This window comes from Mizuhopecten yessoensis, unplaced genomic scaffold, assembly GCF_002113885.1.
Source record: "Mizuhopecten yessoensis strain PY_sf001 unplaced genomic scaffold, ASM211388v2 scaffold10331, whole genome shotgun sequence".
NCBI lineage: Eukaryota > Metazoa > Mollusca > Bivalvia > Pectinida > Pectinidae > Mizuhopecten > Mizuhopecten yessoensis.
The window spans coordinates 193,040-213,711 of NW_018408493.1; the positions used below are offsets into that span (position 1 = coordinate 193,040).

Genomic DNA, 20,672 nt, shown 5'->3' on the forward strand with positions numbered 1-20,672 from the left:
TTTGAACTTGCCCAAGATATATTGAGGGCTAACACATCTATTAAGTTTCAAAAAGATATGTCAAGAATTACGACCACCAGGGAGTAAAATACGTAGAAGTCAGCAAGAACCGCACCATGTGTCTGACCTTACCCTCATGGTATCTTTTATCTTAGCACAATGACCTTAACCTTACCAATTAGAAACTTTTTTTACTACTACACATTTACATACCACAGTGTATCACCATGTCTGATTAAAAAATCAAATTGTCTTTTGGATTCTGAGATCAGGACCATCAACCCCTCAAACTATTTTTTCAGTAACAGTGATGTTGAACTTTGGAACTTAAAGGGTCGCTGGAGTGATTACAAGGAGTATTAAGGACCACTTTGTGTAGCATTGGGTATATAATTACAGATATGAAATAGGAGTTTGGTATATATTGTGATAAATCTTTCACAAACGCAGACTGCGCGCAATATCCTCTATATGTAATATTTTTTTCAGCATCTAAGAACTATATCTTAAATACAGTAGCTATCTTGATTGATTGGACTTGTAAGTGTTTGCCCAGCTTCGGTCAAAAGTTTTTTGGCCAAAAGTTGTTTAGTGTTAAAAGTAATCGAAGAAAATACATCTTTTCTACAATTATATCTGTAAACAAGCCAAAATCAATGAAAATTATAATATTTACCACATTACGCAATGCAAATCATTTGGAACATTTAAAAGTTCAACACCAAGACAAAATTTATATAGCTTAAAAAAATTGTGGAATCCAAATACCGACTTGATTAGATTAGATACCAGCAGCACAGATCTTTCTAGGTAGTTTGATCATATAATTCAAGCTTTGAGCATGAGGATGATTACATGAATATGGGCCCTGGCCAAAATTTGGACAATATATGGTATTTAATATATTTGTAAAAGTGGAAAATAGTGAAAGGAGAATCAATTTGGTGTATTAGTAAAGTTTCTAGCAAAGGAATTATTTGTACTTGTAAATGTTCTTTCATTTTTCCTTGTTTTTAAAATAATTATGACACCTCAGCAACAAAGATTCTTGTAAATAGGTAGAAAATGATGTGCAGCAGTACACCACACAATTTTGGATTTTGTTTACATTATGCATTTAGAAAATGCTCACATATAATTGGCCATTCATACCTGAGGAGATTGCCTAGTATCCAAAGGCGAGTCTTTCACAGTCATCTTTGACAAAGTTTCACTGATCTTATTAGCGGACACTCCAGACAGTGGCGACGTTTGTAAGGTTGATGGCAAGCTGTTTTGATGTGGCGATGAACCATACCCCTGAGAGGTAGTGTATACCGACTGTGTCTGTGTGGTAGGTGTCGACAGTGCCGACTGACTGTCTCTTTGGTACGAAGTAGCACTAGACTGTGTGACAGACGCCTGGAATGACGAACCTGTCTGCGAGTCCCGACTTCCACTAGTTGGATACGACCCTGACTGGCTCACGCTGGCCTGAAATGAAGCCGACTGTGAGTCTCTACTAACACTTGTAGGGTAAGATCCAGCTTGCGAATCTCGGGCACCATGATAAGATGATGAGTTTGTCTGTGGTTGATATGATGTGGTCTGTGATGAATTGCCTTGATGATAGAGTGAGTTTTGATTGGAGTGAGATTGGTAAGAATTTGTGGCAGATGACTGATACAGATTGCCTTGATTTTGCTGGCTCGATCCACTGTAGGAGCCACTTCCACTTGAGTATGAACTCGGATTCTGGAATGACGACCCAGCGGACTGTCCATAGTTCTGAAATTGGGTCTGACTGCTATGGAACTGATTCTGGCCAGACTGATACTGACTTTGTCCACTTTGGTACTGAGCCTGTCCACTAGGGAACTGGTTCTGACTAGTTTGATACTGGTTTGAGCCAGTCTGATACTGGTTCTGGTAAGACCCTGGCTGTGATGAGGATGAATGCGAGAATCCTGATGTACTTGAAAGTCCAGCTGAATTTGAAAGACCAGAATTATTTGCAATTCCTGTAGAATTTGAAAGCCCTGCTGCATTGGACAGTCCAGCTGAGTTTGACAGTCCAGCACTGCTTGAAAGCCCTGTGGCACTAGATCGACCAGAATTAGTGGATAGTCCTGTCTTTTGCGATGGATATGTTGTTGATGCATAACCTTGCGTAGATGGATTGTAAGAACTTAAGTTGCTGGAATCTGGCTTGGATGTTGCCAAAGGTCCTAGAAGTAACAAAAGATCGCAGTGTAAGTTGAATACTATAAGAACGTTTTTCTTCTCTTTTATACAAGTTCTGTATGTAAAATTACCTCGATGACTATCGTTTGTATATCGCACTAGTTTAAAACAAAACAAACATAATCTTTTATCAAGTGACATTATTGGTAATTGTACAGAAACACACAACTTTTAGAAGTTTCAAGAGAGCTACATTAGATTTTACTATATTGTCCACATTGCTTTAAAAATAACCCTGCATAATAGTATAATTGTCAAACAAAATTTACCAGACGCGAGAGAGCTGGAGGATCCTGGATGCTGTGAGTTGATCATTGGACTGGATTTCCGGTCGGACTGAGATGGAGGGAAAGGAATAGGCTCTGGTGGACTCATCTGAAACATTTTCTTCGGAATCACAAACTAAATACGAGTGCGACACAGCGTACACTGTGATGAACCACAAGCTTAATTATCTGCATTTCACACATACCAGCATTATATTTATGCAACTACTTCATAACAAGCAGGAAAGAATTAAGGATATGGATTTTATTTGATTTCTATGCAATATTAATAGATGTGGAAAGCACAAGGTTAGTTCCAAGGCCAGTAATCATAAAGGATTCATTTATATGCTTTCAGAAATGCTTTGGTGCCAAATCTTTGAATTAAGTCTCATAAATAAAGGCTTAATACATATCCAAGCTCTAATTCTGTTACAAAGTGAGGACTGTAACTTGTATCTACCTTGCTCTGATTGCGTGATGCAGAGTCCTTCTTGGTAGGAGTGGTGTAGGGGGAGGCCTGGAAAATGTTGGTCCTGGGAGAGGTCTGGTCACCGCCCGACATAGCTGAGGTACTATTAGCGGGAGGCGTGGTCATTATGGAGGAGGAGATCACAGACTCATTTGGTTTACTACTCACCTGCTGAGGGGGCAAGTGACCACTTATCGTTGGAGTTGTACTGTAAAGTAAGTTACAAAATTCAGACAGGAAATTTCTTTCAGAATTGCAAATTAAAGTAAAACAGTGCATAGAAAATTAAATCTCAAATCTTAATAACCACTTCACAATTTATTTTCAAAACTTAAAAGTTGCACCACAAATTTATCTTGAAACTTTATATCACATTCCTAATTTTCTTGTCAAAATCTAATTACCATATCAAATTCTTTCTCAAAACTTGAATAAATTGAAGTTATAATAGGAAGTCTAAGCAGATATCTAATGTATTGAAAAGTAAGTTCACTGGAAAGAAAATGATGTTTGAAAGAAATATTTACAAATTGAAGATAAAACACTCAATTACCTGCTAGCACCAGCAAATTGAAGATAAAACACTCAATTACCTGCTAGCACCAGAACTTGTCAAATTGCTTGTAACAGATGGTTCTCCACCAAAACTAAAAGGTGATGAATTATCAGATCCGAATTCCCAAGTTCCAAACTGGACATCTAACCTTTTCGTCATGTGTCCAGGCATTTCTACTGCAGAGGCTGGAATCTAAACATTCAGGTCACAGTTAGGAATGAAAGATTTATTCTTTGACTTTAGACTGGTCTAAGAGACATAACATGTGTACAACATGTGAATCTCTTATTCACCTTAACTTAAGATTTCTTAAAACATCCTATAAGTTTTGTTTATTGCAAGAAATAGAAAGTAACTTTACATAGGTCTAAGACCGCTTTACTTTCGTTTTGACTATATTATTTTAAATGTTTTAAAAAGATTAACAAGTATACTGGAAATAAATGAAATCCATCACATCTTTTTATGAAATGTCTATGAGGTGATTTAATTGTACCTTGGATGGTGGTGGTAGTTTTGTTCTTTGGGACTTAGGTCGCTGTTGTAAACCCGACTGAGAAGAGGGCACGGAATCCACCTGTCCACCACTGTTTTGTTCCAGGCTCGAGCTGTATACAGACCCAGTGTTCTGGCTAAAGCCGGATGGCTGACTCTGACTGTAAGCCGAAGACTGATTCTGGCTGTAAACAGACGACGGACTCTGACTGTATGTCGACTGACCTTGGCTGAACCCTGAGGTAGTCTGACTGTACCCAGGCGGACTTTGACTGTAGGCCGACACACTCTGGCTGAATCCTGAAGAGCTCTGACTGTAAGAGGTTTGATTCTGACCAAACGAGGACACCAATGCATTAATGGCATTAGACGAGGACTGTTGCGAAACCGAAAGCTGATTGGATAGCGATGATGACGGCAACTGACTTGACAAGGATCCAGACTGCATGTGATTGGTCAAAGCTGAGCCACCAAGCTGATTAGTCAGATTCTGTCGCGGGGATGATCCAATCTACATTACACGATAATTCAGATATTAAAACTAGGAAAATCAATATCATGTATTACAAGTATCATTTAATTAGTTTGAAAAGGAGAGGAATTTATAGAATCATGTACAGTCAATTAACTTCTTACCCAACCAAACATTTCAAATCAAGATTGCAAGACAAAGGGCTATTCTATATGGCCAATCTGCTGGAAGGTACAAATATAACTTTACGAGTCATGAATTTGTGATAGTGCTAAAAGATTTCAAAATAACTTTCTCAAACTTTACTTAGCTTCCAAGAGGTTAATCTGTTTGTCAAAATAGCAATGAACTAAAACAATCATGTCAGAAGAAATTGAACATGATTCAAAATAGAATGAAATCAGCAAAATAATAATGATATGAAATCTCCTCAAGTTGGATACTTACGCCTATAGAATTTTTTATACTTTCTGTGGCCTGTTGGTTGTACTGTGATATGTAAGCTGATTCTAGGGGATCATTGGCTGGCTTTTGTGAAAGGGCCCCCAAATCCAACCTGTAAAACAATCAATTAATTGTAACCAAGTCCATCACTTAAATTCAATCAGTCATCAGAAGGATACCTTTGCTGTTTCCTCAAAATGTGATCAACAGATCTGAAAAAGATGGACACTTAACAATTGCAACTACAAGGCATTTTCAAAGTTTGGTAAATTTCATACTGGCAATACCAGGGGCTCTTTAAATTGTCTTAGTTAAAAAGCTCCTGAGCTAACCCGGAGAAAATTATTGTAATGACTACAAGAACAAGAGGTCTATTGGGCTTGTATAAATTACATGTTCCTTAGTTATCTAATTGGACTAGACAAAGAAATTAGAATGTTTCCACTAATTTCAGACCAAGGTGACTATTGGATTTTAACCATATAATTTCAATTAACATTTGCAATACCAAAAAATAATATTAACGATATTTTGAAACTGGAATAATAAAATACTAACTTCATTTATTTTACAACAATTATGAAACAAGTTATTTCAACTAATATTAATCACTCTTGTTGGCCCAGATGTTAGCATGCGGAGGTCTTAATGTGAGTGGAAACCAGAGAAAACCCACGTGATCGGGCAGGTTAACCCTGGTCGCCTTGGTGAAAGGCAAGTGCGCTATCCACTGCGCCAACTGACCACCCTAAAATTTCAAACTGGAATTGAACACCGGTTGAAAATGTCTTAGCCAATGCAGTCATTTTGAATTTCAAATAAATAACAATGTTTAAAATAACATTTGGTCACGAGATGATCAAATTAGAAATGAATTAATCAAAAAATATGCTTGCTCCATTTCCTCTTTTGGCTCTTGAGTGATGAGACAATTTTTAACATATTACTGTGGTGGATTGAATAGTCGATTACACTCCATCTATCTTAAAACAGGTATGAAAACTACCTCTGTCCAAGAGTATTAGTAGTGTCAGCCATAGGTGTTGTGTTCTCAGGTATCGGATCTTCCTGTGTGCTTGTTGCTGTGAATACTTTTGTTTCTGCTAACTGCTTAAAACAAAATGTTTTATGATCAATACACTTGGAAAATAAAAACAAATTTTAGTTTTCAAGAATAATTCATTTTAAGTAAACAGCAAATTGGGTCCAAAATATTTGCTTTTTGAAACTTGTAATAGATCATCTTATATTATAACTTGTATGTTAATTTGAAACTATTGAACAATCTTTTTGCTTACATACACCATTTACTGCCATGTTGCATATGCTCACAACACACACACAACCTTTATCACCAGAAAGAAACGAAACAAAAATTAAATTCTTACACTTCCAGTCCACGTGTCCTCGCTCCAATCTTCCATAGAATCCCAATGACCTAAGTTAAACAAAGCACCATTAGGATAGTTACGTTACCTTAACCAGCAAGGAAACAATACTAATCGAGTTCCACTTTGTATACAATTGTTAAGTTAACCTTCCAGATGTAGAATCCTGTCCTGGTAATGTACTGTGCAGTTAATCGTTTCAAAATTTATCACCATAATTTTCAAAATTCTTACTTTTCAAATTAGCAAAGTTAATCACAAAGATGCATTCTAATATTATCATTATTTGATATATTACAGGGCTGCATGTGCAACTGTTGCACTAAAACATAACAGATACCCCAGTTTGAGAAGATAGGGATCCCTGGTTCCCACTGTCAGAGGTTGCATGAACAAAGCAGAGGAAGGATAATTTGCCTATGTTATCCTGACACTTTTTTTTGCAATCGGTATGATTTATTGTATTACAGAAAAGGAATGTAGAATTTGACCTCTATATTCAACCTGCATCAATCATATTTGGGGGTCCATCCCTACAATACTGTTTCTTAATTTTTTAAGTAACGTTTGATATTGAGAAGACATGAAATGTGACATTTATGACCTTGACGATTGACTTTGCCCCTACACAAACACGACACATGGAATCATTCCAACAATATTTATTCATAATAATATGCACTGTTGCTCCAGAGTGATATTGCACAACTCTAATTACCGGTACATAAAATTTGAGAAAGACCGTTCGAATACTTTCTCAGAAACAGCAATAATAAACTTTGCCTGGTGAGCATATTTTACTTCCTACCGACAAGGTAAGTTATGGTGCACAACTAAGAACCAACAGTAATTGTGTCACAATTTGAGGAAGATCTGTGAAATAGCAATGACAAGAATTAATTACAGATGAGTGCAGATAAACGGCAATATGATATGCCCACCGTCTAATAAAGTAACTTACTTGATGCATTTTTCTTCTCTGCATTTGCTGCTGTTTCATTTGTCCACGTGTCTATCTGAGGCCCTTTGTCAAACCTAGGATTCCTGTTAGAACTAATGATATTAGTTTACACTGAATTTAGCCAGATGTCAGCTAAAATATTATTTATTCTAGCCCAAGTCACTAAAATTAACATTTTCAAAAAACTGTAATGCTTTGTTAATCAATATGAATATTCATTTTCTTTTTAAATGAAAGAGCCTTTAAACATTTGATTGATCATTTTTAAGGACTCTTCCTAATCGATACCAAAGTCAAAGTTTTCCATTGATACAGAAAGTAGTTTAACGTTTTCAAACCCGACTAAATTGTCACCTCTTTAATTAGGTGCATCAGATACTACAAGTAGACGCTGTGAACATTAACATTTCAAAAGAAGTTGACAAGCTGGACTATCATGGCAAACATACCTTCCTCTTCCTCCTCTTCGAGGTCCTCCTAATCAAAAACATAATTTGTATTGTCATTTTTCATATTTTCAGATTGCTTTACTCACAAATTTGCAAAAGTCGAAATAGTGACATTTAGATACAGGAAATAGTATTGTATTGTGAACAGCTAACTGGCAGCTAGAAATATGAAAGCATTACAATATAAAGAAATAGTTTTCTTCTAATCAATTTGATCATTCAACAGTGATGACAACATTCAATTATCTTTCCTTACACAGATACACTATGGTATCACCGACTATTTTATATTACAAAGTTTTCCATTGAGCTAATAGGATATTGTACAAGTGGAATGAAAAACTAACAAACAATGAATATTTGTTATACCTATCATGAATGAATCACTTTCATCCTATTTTTTTCCTGAATACTGCTATTCATCTTCATTATCTAACTCTGGTCATTATTCATGAATTTGTACACATGAACATAATACTATGAAGAATTTTACACACCCCTTCCTCTTCCTCTGCCTCTCCCTCGGTTATCTGTGTCTCGATCTTTGTCAAAGGTCCCAAAACCGTTCTCTTTACCATCATGGTCATTATTGTTATCCCTGTTCCCCCTGAATGCACCGTCCCCTCTTTCTCTTCCTCGTCCACGGGCCAATCGTGGTGGGCGACTGTCGAATCGCCGACCTCGGCGAGAACTGCTATCTGGTCTGTTATCACCACTTCTGTCTGGCCGTTCACGGGGTTCAAAGCTTTGTTCTGTTTTGTCAGGCTTCTCATCAGCATTGTTCTGTGGTGCTTCTGACTTATTTGGAGGATTGGCTCTTTTCTTTTTCTTTCCACCAGTTTCTCGCCACTCACCCTAGAATGAAACAAGGACATTCTGATTTTTTAAATGAAATTAAAAAATAAAGTACCGAATAGAACAGTCCTAAGAAGCATTTTCATGATATTTCTACTTTTTAACAAAGGTTTTTCAAATTACATTTTTGATTTTTCTCTTTGAATCAGTGAATATTTTTCTTGTGAATCAATGTACCTGATAATTTTCACCCTCTAAAAGCATGTTCACTGCTCCTTCAGTATCTTGCTGGCAATCGTGTAATGCTATCTCGCACTCAACTTGGGCTTTGCCTGTCAGATCAATTATCTGAAAAAGATCAAAAATATATATTTTTACAATGACCTGAATTGACTAAGTTAAAAGCAAACTTAAAAGTTTATATTCAGCACATCATTCTATTCATACATGAATATATCTTTAAATGAAAGACTATTAGTGGTGCTAGCAGAAATATTTTTACCCTATCAAAAAATCTAGATGTCCAACAATATCTACTAATATCCTAGTCTATTTAAAACATAGGAAAAAAGCAATCATCCTTGTGGTGGTAGTTCTGAACTGCATTTAAATATCATGTCAACATTCCCAAACAGTTTAATCACAGGAAACTTACTTGCTGTACTTTTTGTCTAAATACAGCTTCATCTTCACTTATCTGTGAGATCTGTGCCAGGCGCAGCTGTTCTGGTGTTGCCTACAGAAACAAAGTTCACATGTTTAATCTATTTGTACCTTAACAAGTATCTACCATAATAATATAACATAACTTCAGAGTACCCAAAGCAATTTGATATTATTTAACAAATTTTTCTTTGAAGACTAACTTGCTTACATTTCGTTTTTGCAAAACATCAGTTTAAATCTTTTCTTACATTTTTATGTCTAGTCATTTTCAAAAGACAAAACGTTTCAGTCAATTGGTTCATTCTAGACTTTTTAAAATACTAATAGGAATCACTAAAAGGCTACAATTTTTTTCCTTTTTATAATAGTTGCAAAACATGAGAATGAAGCATTTTTTTTTCTACAGAACTTCTTAGTCTTGTTTTCTTTCTACCTGGTGCATCTTTGAAGAGGAATCTTCGGTCTTTACTTGCGGCCGTGATGCAGCTTTTGCATTTTTGTCTTTACTCGGCCTACTGCTAGCACGGGATGTGCTCACCGCTGTGCTCATCATATACAGTATTTACACAACTCTATATACAATAACAGGTATCTGAAATGAAAAATGAAAAAAAAATGAATGTCAATATTATCTAGATAATATTTTGATTTGCTACATGTGCAACATTCAGTATGGAAAGTAGAAATTATCAGTCTTTTTTCATCGTTGTTTGATCTGCTTTCTCAGGCGAACATAGTACAAAAACTTGTATTCAAGTGCTCTAAAATCAAATTCAAGTCTGTATACCTAGGATGCAGTGTAAAGTATATGATGCTTCTAAACATTTCTTAGTGTTATTATAAATGTGTTGATAATACGTTGGAAGATGCAGTAAAAAGCTGCATCATCATTGTTAAGAGACAGAGCCGTTACAAAAGACTGTAGATCTTAATAATTGCGACAAAAACATGATTCACCGAGTGAAAAAACATGTTGATCATTTAATTGGAGGTAACTTGTAAAGGTGTGTATTGCATCTTTAATCTTCCAAGATTCAACAGCAATTTGTGTGTACATTACACTGCCTACTCAATATGAGATGTAATACATAAGGTATTGTGAGATAAGAATGTAGTCGGTCACCATCTTTTTTAGTTTTAGAAGTATCCTAACTAAATGCTTCAATCATAGTTTGTTGGTTTGGTATTCAAACATTCAGTATGTAATGTTATAATAAAATGATGCAACAAATTAAGTCTCAAAACTGCTGGAGTGGAAACAAGAAAGAATTTTCCAAGACTTGCCTATGCTCGTTTTGCTTACATTTCTGAGTTACAGGAATCTTCAGAGCAGATTTTCAAAAGAATATAGTGCAACTGTTAATTACAATTAAAGTTTCCAACTTAGCTACATTTACATGGAACAATGTCTAATTGACAGGTACCTTGAAAAATCATACAGGACTTGGCTAAATCTTATGCATATATAAGTACAGCCCTACCATACACCTTTTTCTATATTTTAACTATTAAAGGCAGTAAAATTGTAGTCCAAGAAGTTGCAAGAACATCTACCACTGCTTGTTGCTATTGGGAGTGTCAGGCAGCAATCATACACAGGGTCACATGGAAGATATGATAGCTACACCAACTAATACTCTGTATAAATGTAACATACAGTTCCACTAGCCCGGGTCCTGACGCCCTGAACTGGCATATTTTAGGTCAAAACAAATGAAATATGCAGGTTTAGCTAATAACGTTTCTGAAAATCTGCCTGTGAGTTAGTATATATAAAATAGTACACCCATGTTGCAAAAAGTTTTTTAAAGGCATCATGTCCTCTGAAATATTTATGTAATAGTGCAACAATTTAGATGATTAAAGTAGATTATCAATGTTTCAATATGCAGTTATGCTTTTAAATTGCCCTTATATTTACCTCGGTGACACTGGTCATTGGTGGCCATACATGTCTATATTGAATCATTTTAGTTTCTTGTAAATCTAATATCTAATGAACCAAAATAACTTCAGCGAGTTGAGTACTTAAATGTGTTGTAAAAAGCATTTAACTGCACTTTGTTAAAAATATAAATATTTATTACAGCTATCATATTCTAAGTCTAACCTTTTTCATGCAGTGAACCTTCAGACTGCTAATTATAAATATGAAGAAAGCAACTTTCAGAAATGTAAAATTTGCTTTGAAATCGCTATATTTCTTTCACCTTAACACATGTTTGATATCCCCGAAGCTGTAGAGTAGGTCAAGCACCAAATCAAACAGAACAGTGAAACATTTAGTGTCTGATCCTATGCGAACTTAGCTTTCTGACGACAAGATTTTTTATATAACATATTGCACAATTGTTGAAAAATGAATCCTTACCAATGAAAAAAACTCTTTCACGAAATTAACCCAGTCCGTCTTGGGGGGGGGGGGATTAAAAACGACCACCATGACAGATCACACATGATGCTATTTCACTTATCCTTTCTATATATGGCCTGCATGGCCAAATATAGTACTACTACTGAATCCGTCATGTTTACTACGATTTCCATATTGGGTCATGACACCCATATTTAAACGTGACCTAAGTCAAAAGAGAGATAATTTTTTCCAACATGGCGGTCAATTCAGATTTCGATTGCGCTTGCTACGATAACTTGATATATTTTGTCATTTTAGGCAGAGTTTAACTTCAAGTTGTGCAGGATATCAACAGAAATAGTTCATACTACAACCATAGATTTATGGATGCGGACCAATATGCTATCAATTAATTCAAAAATCGCCCCGGTGTGATTCACACCGGGCTTGCTCCTTTACAAGGCATGGGATCAATCTAATACCCGGCCGGGGCAGAGGAGGCTGGGTATAAATATTAGTACTAAAGCGACATATCTAGACGTTTCCTATTCCTAGCTTTCTGGAAACCAAACTTGGTCTGGAAGTTTTCTGTAGAAAAATACATTACTAACTCATTTGGAAATTCCATTATGAAATTTTGAACCCCCAATTAAATCGGTCTCTTGATCTGCCTGACATTTGACGTCCAAACCACGTTACTCTGTGCGGTGAGCAACACAGAATATGCATGTCAACAAGGACTAAACGGAAGTTGATCTGCAAGTGAAAACAATAGTATCGACAGCAACCGTGTGCTCAAAAAGTGGCAAATCGGAAATTATTCCACACCCTGTATAACACAATCAAATATTGATGCTCAGATTTTCGGATTTCGATGATTTGCTTCGTAACAAAACACCTCGTTTGGCACCATGTGACGCCATGCTGGATTTCCTCATCAATTTTCTAAAGATATTGGAACAGTTCTACGATAAATTATCATCAATGTTATGAATCTTAAAACTCATGATTAGCTTATCTTCGACAAATAATCAAAATAAATCATATCTTGGAATTAAATATTACAGAAAACAGCAAATAGTACGGCCACATTCATTACCTAGGTCTGCTCTCACAATGGCATCGGGTCACGTGATTATACCTAGAATTCGCGCCGCCATATATAAAATTTCCGGAGATGACGTAATGAAGGAATTCCCTTTCATATATTCAAACTTGAGCGTTTCAGCAAATATTAATGAAATGTGTTTCAGACACAAGGCATATTCTATATGATTAATGGAAGTATGGACGTTGAGCATTTGTTGTATAACAGAAATGAGCTGAAAATACCCCTATTTCCGGTCAATCCTCCGGAAGATTACGAATGTTAATTATATGTAAAGGGAAATAACTCCAAAACGACAAGCGTGTACTTGCTAAAAAGACACAACAATGGCAAAGTAATTGCATTCAATAAATCGCTCGAGCATGATATTCAACTCTACATGACAAAATCAAACACGCATGTAAACCCACAAAGGATGTGTCAGATAATGCAGGTTGATGAATTGACGCTCATTAAAATATATCGCATTAAAATTGTATAATTTAATCCATCTTATTCTATGTATATACTCCACAGAGACCAAAATGTCTTTAATGCGGAGGGGGTACTTATAGCTTCGTTAAATCCCAGTTGGTAGGGATTGATGTTTTAATCCCTGCACTGAAGTAGCTATTTTGTTTAAATATTTTAATACAGTGAAATCATTTTTCATGTATCTAAAAGTCACATATGTAAACATTAAGTCATTTTTCAATGCAGTGCTTCCTGTTCGTTGTAATCCGAGATGAAATTTCTCCGACAGAGAGTAAACTTCTTACTTTTAATTGAAACCAGATACCAGGGACCATTATACGTCCCTGTTGAAACTAAGTTGCATTAAAAGAAGCTATCTAGATACACAAGGTTATATGTATGCAAGATTTATTTGAAAAAAGGTTATACCACGACGCTTTAAAAAAAGTCATTAAAAAAATACAATTGGGCTAGTGTTCGCTGAAGGCACGGAATTTGATTCCGTTACTATCTAAGTCCGTGCTGAAGGTGAGATATTTTAGAATTATTACTGAAACCAATGGATTAAAATCGAATTCATTTTGCAAATAACTCCAAAATAAGTTTTACAATGATGGAAACTTATATCCCTTCACTTTTACAAAAATAGCGATATTTTTAATATCAATGTAATTTGAAGTTCTTATTTATTGTAGGAGAATGTACAAACTTTCATGGAAATTACGCACACAAACTATGTTTGTCCATACGACGAAAAAAACACCAAATAGTTATAATCAAAGAGTCATATAAATCATATAGCAAAGCGTTGATGGAATATATACTTGACTTAAAGGGTGTAGGTAGAGTTGGGAGGCGGGGCGTTTGAATACAATTTCAATTGGGGCCAAAAAGGGGAAGAGGACATTCATATAGGGGAGTGGCGTTTTTATAGGATAGTGAGGATAGGTTGATCAAATCGACCCGGTTTCCTGTCCTCGCGGTAATATCATAAAGAATTTTATGATAAAAGTGCTAAATTTGAACTTTGATTTAATATATCATTATATTCGTTATTTGGCGTATTTTAACCTATAAACTTTCATTCAATCTATACCATCGTGTGACATAAATATAATTAATATCCTGGAACTATATGTGTAAATTGTTTCTCCTGAACTTGTGTCAATTTAGATAAGTTCTATTTATGAAGCTTTTCCTTTAAAGTCGACATGTGTCATTGTTGTCAGATTAACTCATGCATTTACTTTGTCCATCTTATACCATATATCTTTCAACTTAATTATATTACGTAACAGGATTAACTGGTCATACCAGATCGGACACTGCATTCAGTCTCAGACAAAGGACAGCTAAATTGGCTTACCTGGTCGGGTACGGCCGAAGTCTGAAAGGCCGATTGCTATGAATGACACTTAATTGCTTTTGTGTAAATGTACTTAGGACACGATTATGATTTGTAACTTCAGTTAGGAGCTAGGCATCGGACTGTACGGGTGTGTTTTTGGATACTCCAGAAATCATCCACCGACCTAGAGAAAGTTATTTTAATAAATTTATATTTGGACCATACAACATCTCCAGAACTTTTACTTTTCAAATTGTATAACAATACCCCACAAAAGTGTTGTTATAGTAACTTAAAAGGGCGAATCTCCGCCGTTATCACCCGGAACCCCAGCTACGTCTATCCGTGATTAGAAGCGTATGTATACAAGCTTCTGAAGAACTACAACTTGCCTGCAATCTTCATATATCAGTATACACATATGCAACTAAAGAAAAAACAAATAGATTTCAGTTTAACTTTTAACAAGTAGTAATTGTAATGGGTTATAATTTACTTAAATTAATTTTTATGGCTTAATTCGTTTTTAATAAAAACTTGATGAAATTTGGCACATAGATAGAGAACTATCTTGCACTTCTTATAAGGTAATTTATATAATTACCCGTCTCAATTAAAGTTTTATATAATTTTAATCATGATTACTTACAGGATATAATGCCAATCAGAGTGCTTAATGTTAGCAATTACAATTTACGAAATCAAAATAATTATGTGATTCCAAGATGTCGATTAAACCTTATTTGAGAAATCCTTCATTCCTGGCACATTAAGACTTTGGAATAATCTTGATATTGAAATCAGAACATGTAATACGCTTTCTAGATTCAAAAATGAAATATCTTTTAAATGAGAATGTGCTCCTGATTTAAATTCTACTGGTGAACGAAAATTGAATGTTTTGCATACAAGACTCAGGTTCCTTGAGCTCTGACCTCAAACGTATAAATGTAATTCAGTCGCCTGAATACATATGTTCTTATCCTATAGAAAATGTTGAGCATTATTTTTTAGAATGTCCATCGTATGTAAAAAGCCAGAAATTCCCTCAGGAGAAAAGTTTTAGGGAATTTGAATTTAGATTTTTTTAACTACTGATTTACTTTTGTATGGTTCAGACATGTTTACTGCTAATGAAAATTGTTTTCTAATCATATCAGTTCAAGAATACATTAAAAATTCAAAACGATTTAGTTAAAAGTATGTTAAAACAAAAGAAAATATACTTATATATCACTTGCACATAGTTAGCATTGTGGTACTTTGATGACGCAATGGATCGCATCCGGAATAGCGGGGAGCCTAGCAAGCTCGGAACTCTTAAGGAAGCCAAGGATGTGTGATATTCATCTTTGTTGAAAGCGGACATTATGGTGCGGTGCGTTTTAAAGAAAGCTTCAAGGATGTGACCATTGTGTGTTGCGGTCTGCTGCGTCATCAAGCTGATTTCAAAGCTAATTTTAAATTATTAAATTTTATATTGTTTTAGTGACTATATGATATGTATCATTGACAGAAGTTTCAATATGAAAATAAAAACTATAGATTGTTTATAGTGATGTTACAGCGTATGTTTATATTATATACAGGTTACTGAGACATGTAAGGGTACATACAATACAAAAATAATCTATAAGATTGGTATGTTGTACATTTTGTCTTATCACGGACTTAGATAACAATCTAATTCCGTGGTCTTATTCACGTTTCCTTTTAATCATCTAAATTTACAGTCATCAATATTTTCTACTGTGCAGCCATACTGTATATTAAGGGAGAAGGCGAACTTCAAGTTTTAGAACTTTTGTCTAATCCCTTTAGTACATGTATATAATGATTTTTGTGACGTGATATCTCAACAACAGTACGGATAATAATATAAATACCACTGGATAATTCTTAAACAGGATGTCAAGTTTTATTAAAATTGGATGTCAAATGAGTAGCGAAAATAGTCTGAAAACCCCACGAATCCTATGGTAATCCACGGACTTAGATAATTCCGTGGGTAAACTGACGTATCGTAAAATATTTCAAAGTTGACCTTAGGCTGATATATGTAATATTATTATTATTATACACGTAGGTTGTGATATTTTTATTTCAAGCCAACTGTTATCATTTTTTCCAAAAGTCAAAAATATTGTTCTCGTCATATGGGAAAATCCGGTAATATGCTCCCTACTATTGTTTTAAATTTAGAATAAACTCAGTGCACACTTTTTACCTCCAAACAAAAAAGAGCAGGACTTGAAAAAAATGAGTGGGTTGGTCGACTGGGAAAGAAGATTGCTGACTATTCGGGCAAACATTGCAACAGGCAACATTGAAAAATTGTTTGGAGAAGAATACATAGTCATTGACCTCCTAAAAGTAACACATATATCTATGTTACAATTCATGTATCGGTTTCTGACCCCTTAATTTTGCAAAGTTTGTCACAAGACTTTCATGACTTGTGTCGTCTGCAGTAACTGTTTCCTGAGGGAGAACAGTCTTTGATGTTATCCATCGTATTGTCATCCATTGACTATTATCAGACAAATTCCTATTATATCAAAAACTTCATAGATATACATTTCACTTCATATGGCCCTGTTATACCTTATACTTAGTAAAAGGAGGTGGTGTGTGTGTGTCTAAGTGTGATATAATAACCAATTTGTCAGTTTGTCCAGCTGTAGTAATAGCTTTGTGTACAAGATATCTCATGAGCCTTTAACATATTTAGTTCATATTTACACCACGATGATTGATCTGCAAAAGTCAATGTTTCGTTTTATTTCGGAAATTCATTAACATATTACAGACATTTTCCCTAGTCTCTGTATCAACATATTACATGTATTGCAGTTACACCTGTTTTTGTTTTTCTAGGTTTTATATGAAGACTCATTGGATGCGTCATCCAAGGTAGAGCTGCTAGTCTTACTGGAGAGCTACGGTGGTTATGGAGGGATACAGTCAAGCAGGTATGTTTGAATTCTTATGCTGCGGAAACTCAACTGGGTCGATCGTCAATGACCAGATTGCTCTATATTGGTAAAGCATGCGTCTATATGTAAGGATTTCTAATTTAAAAGTAGAATGTATCTGTACTTCATTTTAGATTGTGTTACCTTGATTACAAATTGAGGTTATTTCGGCTTGCAACCTTTGTAACACTTTATGTCAGCAAACTACTGGATTAGGTAAATATGTTATTGATGTAATTTGAAATTCCGAAAAGAAACATTAATATATAGAAAGACACTTGTAGACAGTTTTAGATCAGAGCAAATTAGAACTGAAATCAGTGAAAAAATCCATTGTTTCTTGATACAATTCATGTACTACAAAGTAGAAAATGTTATTACAGCTAAATGTAGATCTGGTATTGTTGGTACTCCAGAATATTGTCCTATTTAAGTTTTGGTGAGATTAAATATTTTTTAGAGTTTTCTCTTTAGATATGACATCTATAAATGAATGGGCCATTATATAGTTCTTCATTGTAAAACTGTAACATTTAGTAGACCTAGTTTTCTGAATATTGTTACATATATGTGTTCACATCATAAAAGCAAGTAAGGTAAAATAAAAAAAACATGTTGTATTTCCGCTAAACCAACCTACCCTGGATTTTTGTGCCTACCCTAATGTTTATATTGGTATTTAGTAATATGCACAATTAAAGTCAGAAGTCTTGCTCTATATAAGCATTGTAAAAATATTTTCCAAAATAAAAAAAAATGCCTACCTACCTACCTACGTACCTACCCACCCACTTTTTCTGAGGATGATAGCGGAAACACAAATATATTTTTTTGCCTAATCAGGTCTTTCAGAGTTTATTTTGAATACCAGAATTTAATCTGTACTATGTGTATTTTTAACATTGCCAGTGTTGACCAGATCATTGCGTCTTTGCTGGACGTGTTTCACCAGTACAGTGGACGGACAGAGGGTCAGTCCTTGTTCCTGGAGCAACTCCTTCTGACCATTACTACTCTGCTTGTTCAGTATGACCAGCTGGTATGTTGAATTTTTTTATTGTAAATGAATACCAACAATGAAAATGAGAGATAGGCAACTGATTCTATGTATAATGTAATCTGTTCAGGTCGACCATTCAATAGAGTCAGGTTTTCAGATTACACAGGTTTAGTCTACTTGTACCTAAAAATTCATGAAATTTATACTTTTGCCTTGGTAAATTAATTTGATTTGTGGATCATATATTTGTTCTTTTGTTAAATTCTGGAATTTAAGTTCATATGAATATGACAATGTCATCAGAGAGTTATTCATTAAAATAAGTATTTCCAAAACTTGGATAATTTACAGTACCGTTAAATTATATAGAAATATATAAAAAGGGAGCTATCTGGTCTGGTTTCTTAAATGAGCTTATGCAAGGCTTGATGGCTGCCATCAACTGAATTTGATGTGACAAAATCTGAACTTTGACATTATGAATGAAAATGATAAAAAATAGAAAAGAAGGAAAATTTGCCATTATGGAGACTTGGTGATTAAAATTTACTGTGCTATGTGTAATGTATTGTTGAAAACCTTAAAAAAGTATAAAAAAATATATAAAAAATACCTTGGATATTATATAAACAAAGTTTGTCCTCAAAAGAATTTTTTTAAGGACTACTCCTCAAATGCCACTTGACATATTTTAACTGAATTTTCTATGAAACATTCATGTTAAATCATTACAGCTGTCAATATATTTGTCAAAACTGTTAGATAAATATGAGTGATGCACACCTATTTGGCCTTTTTTCATTTAATCTCTCCTTTGATACTTTTCAAGGATGGCGATATCTTCAAACGTTCCTTTGAGGCTATTTTAAATGTTGCCACATCACCAAGCAATGTGGCTGACACTAAGAGACTACGATCATGTGCCTGCCAGTGCCTTATACAGTTTGAGGAATGGTTGCCGGTAGGTATATACTTCTTTACGTTAGATAGAAACCATATTTTACAGACATCAGGGTAAAATCTTAGTCTGAAGAATTAGTTATATGTGAGTGTTATCCTATCACTGACCCAGAATTTGACTTATGGTATACCATCTTGAAATTCATGCGTTTCTGGAGTTCAAAGTTCAAGGTCTGACTCTTAGATCAATTCAGAACCTTCATATCCATGTTTAACTTTTGATTGAAATTAATTCAATTTGTTTAATTTTAAAATGTGTTCCAGATCTTAACTTGTGCCAGCTAGTTTACAGTTATTAATAAACAAAAAATTGTTGAAATCATGAGGTTTTTTAATGGAAAATGATGCAGGATAAGTACAGTAATCACTTTTGACACTATGCTTTAAGGGTTGTCTGTGGAAAGAAAAAGAAACACTTCGGAAGATTCTGAAGCTGGAGCGGTCAGATGTGTACCAGGATTACCTGCTGTTGGTCGTTAAGGTGGTGGAACATGCCATCTGGTCAGTGTTCTGATAATATATGTAAATTTGAAACTGTCAGGGATTTTTTTTGATTTTTTCAAGGTCTGAGAAAATAAGTGACTTTCAGAACTATCAAAAAAATAATTCCGGTGAAATTAATGCCTTCATTTCTCATTTCAATTCATGTATTTAGCTTGACTAATTTTGAAATATCATGCATGCTTTCAGTAACCGTTCCAATGGCAATGGTTCACCTGGTGTCAACAGTGCTAACGGAAACGTAAGTTTGGTGAGGGAAGAATGGTCTGCATAGACATAATTGCAATGAAAATATTTTTTCATTTTCAATGCAATTATTCTGATGCAATTTTTGGCCAATCTGTATTGTTCTTTAGTTGGATTAACTATACTTTTAATTTTCTTTACTCAGTGGTATGCAAGAGGTAGATTACTTGTTCAAATAAAGAAGTGAATTTGGTTATTTCTATTTTTAGGTCACCTGAGACAAAGTCTCAAGTGACCTATTGCGATCGCCTTTTGTCCGTCGTCGTCCGTCGTCCGTCGTGCTTCCGTAAACAATTTACATTTTCGACTTCTTCTCCAAAACCCCCGAACCAATTTCAATGAAATTTTGCAGGGACCTTCCATGGACAAAGGTCAACAAAAACAGTTGTCGGTTTAGTCCTAAGCCCCCAGGGGCCTGAGGGGCGGGGCCAAAAAGGGTCAAATTGACTAAAATTTCAAAAATCTTCTTCTCCAAAACCCCTGAACCAATTTCAATGAAATTTTGCAGGGACCTTCCATGGACAAAGGTCAACAAAAA

General features: G+C 34.9%; 2 protein-coding genes across 10 annotated transcripts in view; one reads left to right on the plus strand and one right to left on the minus strand.

The window, feature by feature from the left end:
- LOC110460191 (ubiquitin-associated protein 2-like) overlaps positions 1 to 12,731 on the minus strand; it is a 45,966-nt gene extending 33,235 nt beyond the window's left edge. For 5 of the 9 annotated variants that reach the window (XM_021512967.1, XM_021512972.1, XM_021512970.1 and 2 more), the window contains exons 1-15: positions 12,643 to 12,731; positions 9,621 to 9,779; positions 9,177 to 9,257; positions 8,759 to 8,869; positions 8,224 to 8,581; positions 7,727 to 7,754; positions 7,278 to 7,369; positions 6,317 to 6,366; positions 5,935 to 6,038; positions 4,932 to 5,040; positions 4,014 to 4,523; positions 3,555 to 3,709; positions 2,953 to 3,169; positions 2,493 to 2,598; positions 1,153 to 2,207 (exon numbers count right to left, since the gene is read on the minus strand). In XM_021512967.1, the coding sequence (XP_021368642.1) occupies positions 1,153 to 2,207; positions 2,493 to 2,598; positions 2,953 to 3,169; positions 3,555 to 3,709; positions 4,014 to 4,523; positions 4,932 to 5,040; positions 5,935 to 6,038; positions 6,317 to 6,366; positions 7,278 to 7,369; positions 7,727 to 7,754; positions 8,224 to 8,581; positions 8,759 to 8,869; positions 9,177 to 9,257; positions 9,621 to 9,740 (3,096 nt within the window). In that variant the 5' untranslated portion in view covers positions 9,741 to 9,779; positions 12,643 to 12,731. The remainder of the gene's footprint in view (positions 1 to 1,152; positions 2,208 to 2,492; positions 2,599 to 2,952; positions 3,170 to 3,554; positions 3,710 to 4,013; positions 4,524 to 4,931; positions 5,041 to 5,934; positions 6,039 to 6,316; positions 6,367 to 7,277; positions 7,370 to 7,726; positions 7,755 to 8,223; positions 8,582 to 8,758; positions 8,870 to 9,176; positions 9,258 to 9,620; positions 9,780 to 12,642) is intronic. The other 4 variants (XM_021512973.1, XM_021512966.1, XM_021512969.1 and 1 more) reach the window with 3 other exon arrangements.
- Positions 12,732 to 16,685: 3,954 nt separating this feature from the next.
- The window catches only part of LOC110460198 (AP-5 complex subunit beta-1-like), a 27,254-nt gene continuing 23,267 nt past the window's right edge, over positions 16,686 to 20,672 (plus strand). Inside the window, exons 1-6 of the mRNA XM_021512982.1 lie at positions 16,686 to 16,825; positions 17,330 to 17,424; positions 18,337 to 18,466; positions 19,257 to 19,388; positions 19,776 to 19,888; positions 20,078 to 20,129. Coding sequence (XP_021368657.1) covers positions 16,712 to 16,825; positions 17,330 to 17,424; positions 18,337 to 18,466; positions 19,257 to 19,388; positions 19,776 to 19,888; positions 20,078 to 20,129 — 636 coding nt within the window. The 5' untranslated portion in view covers positions 16,686 to 16,711. The remainder of the gene's footprint in view (positions 16,826 to 17,329; positions 17,425 to 18,336; positions 18,467 to 19,256; positions 19,389 to 19,775; positions 19,889 to 20,077; positions 20,130 to 20,672) is intronic.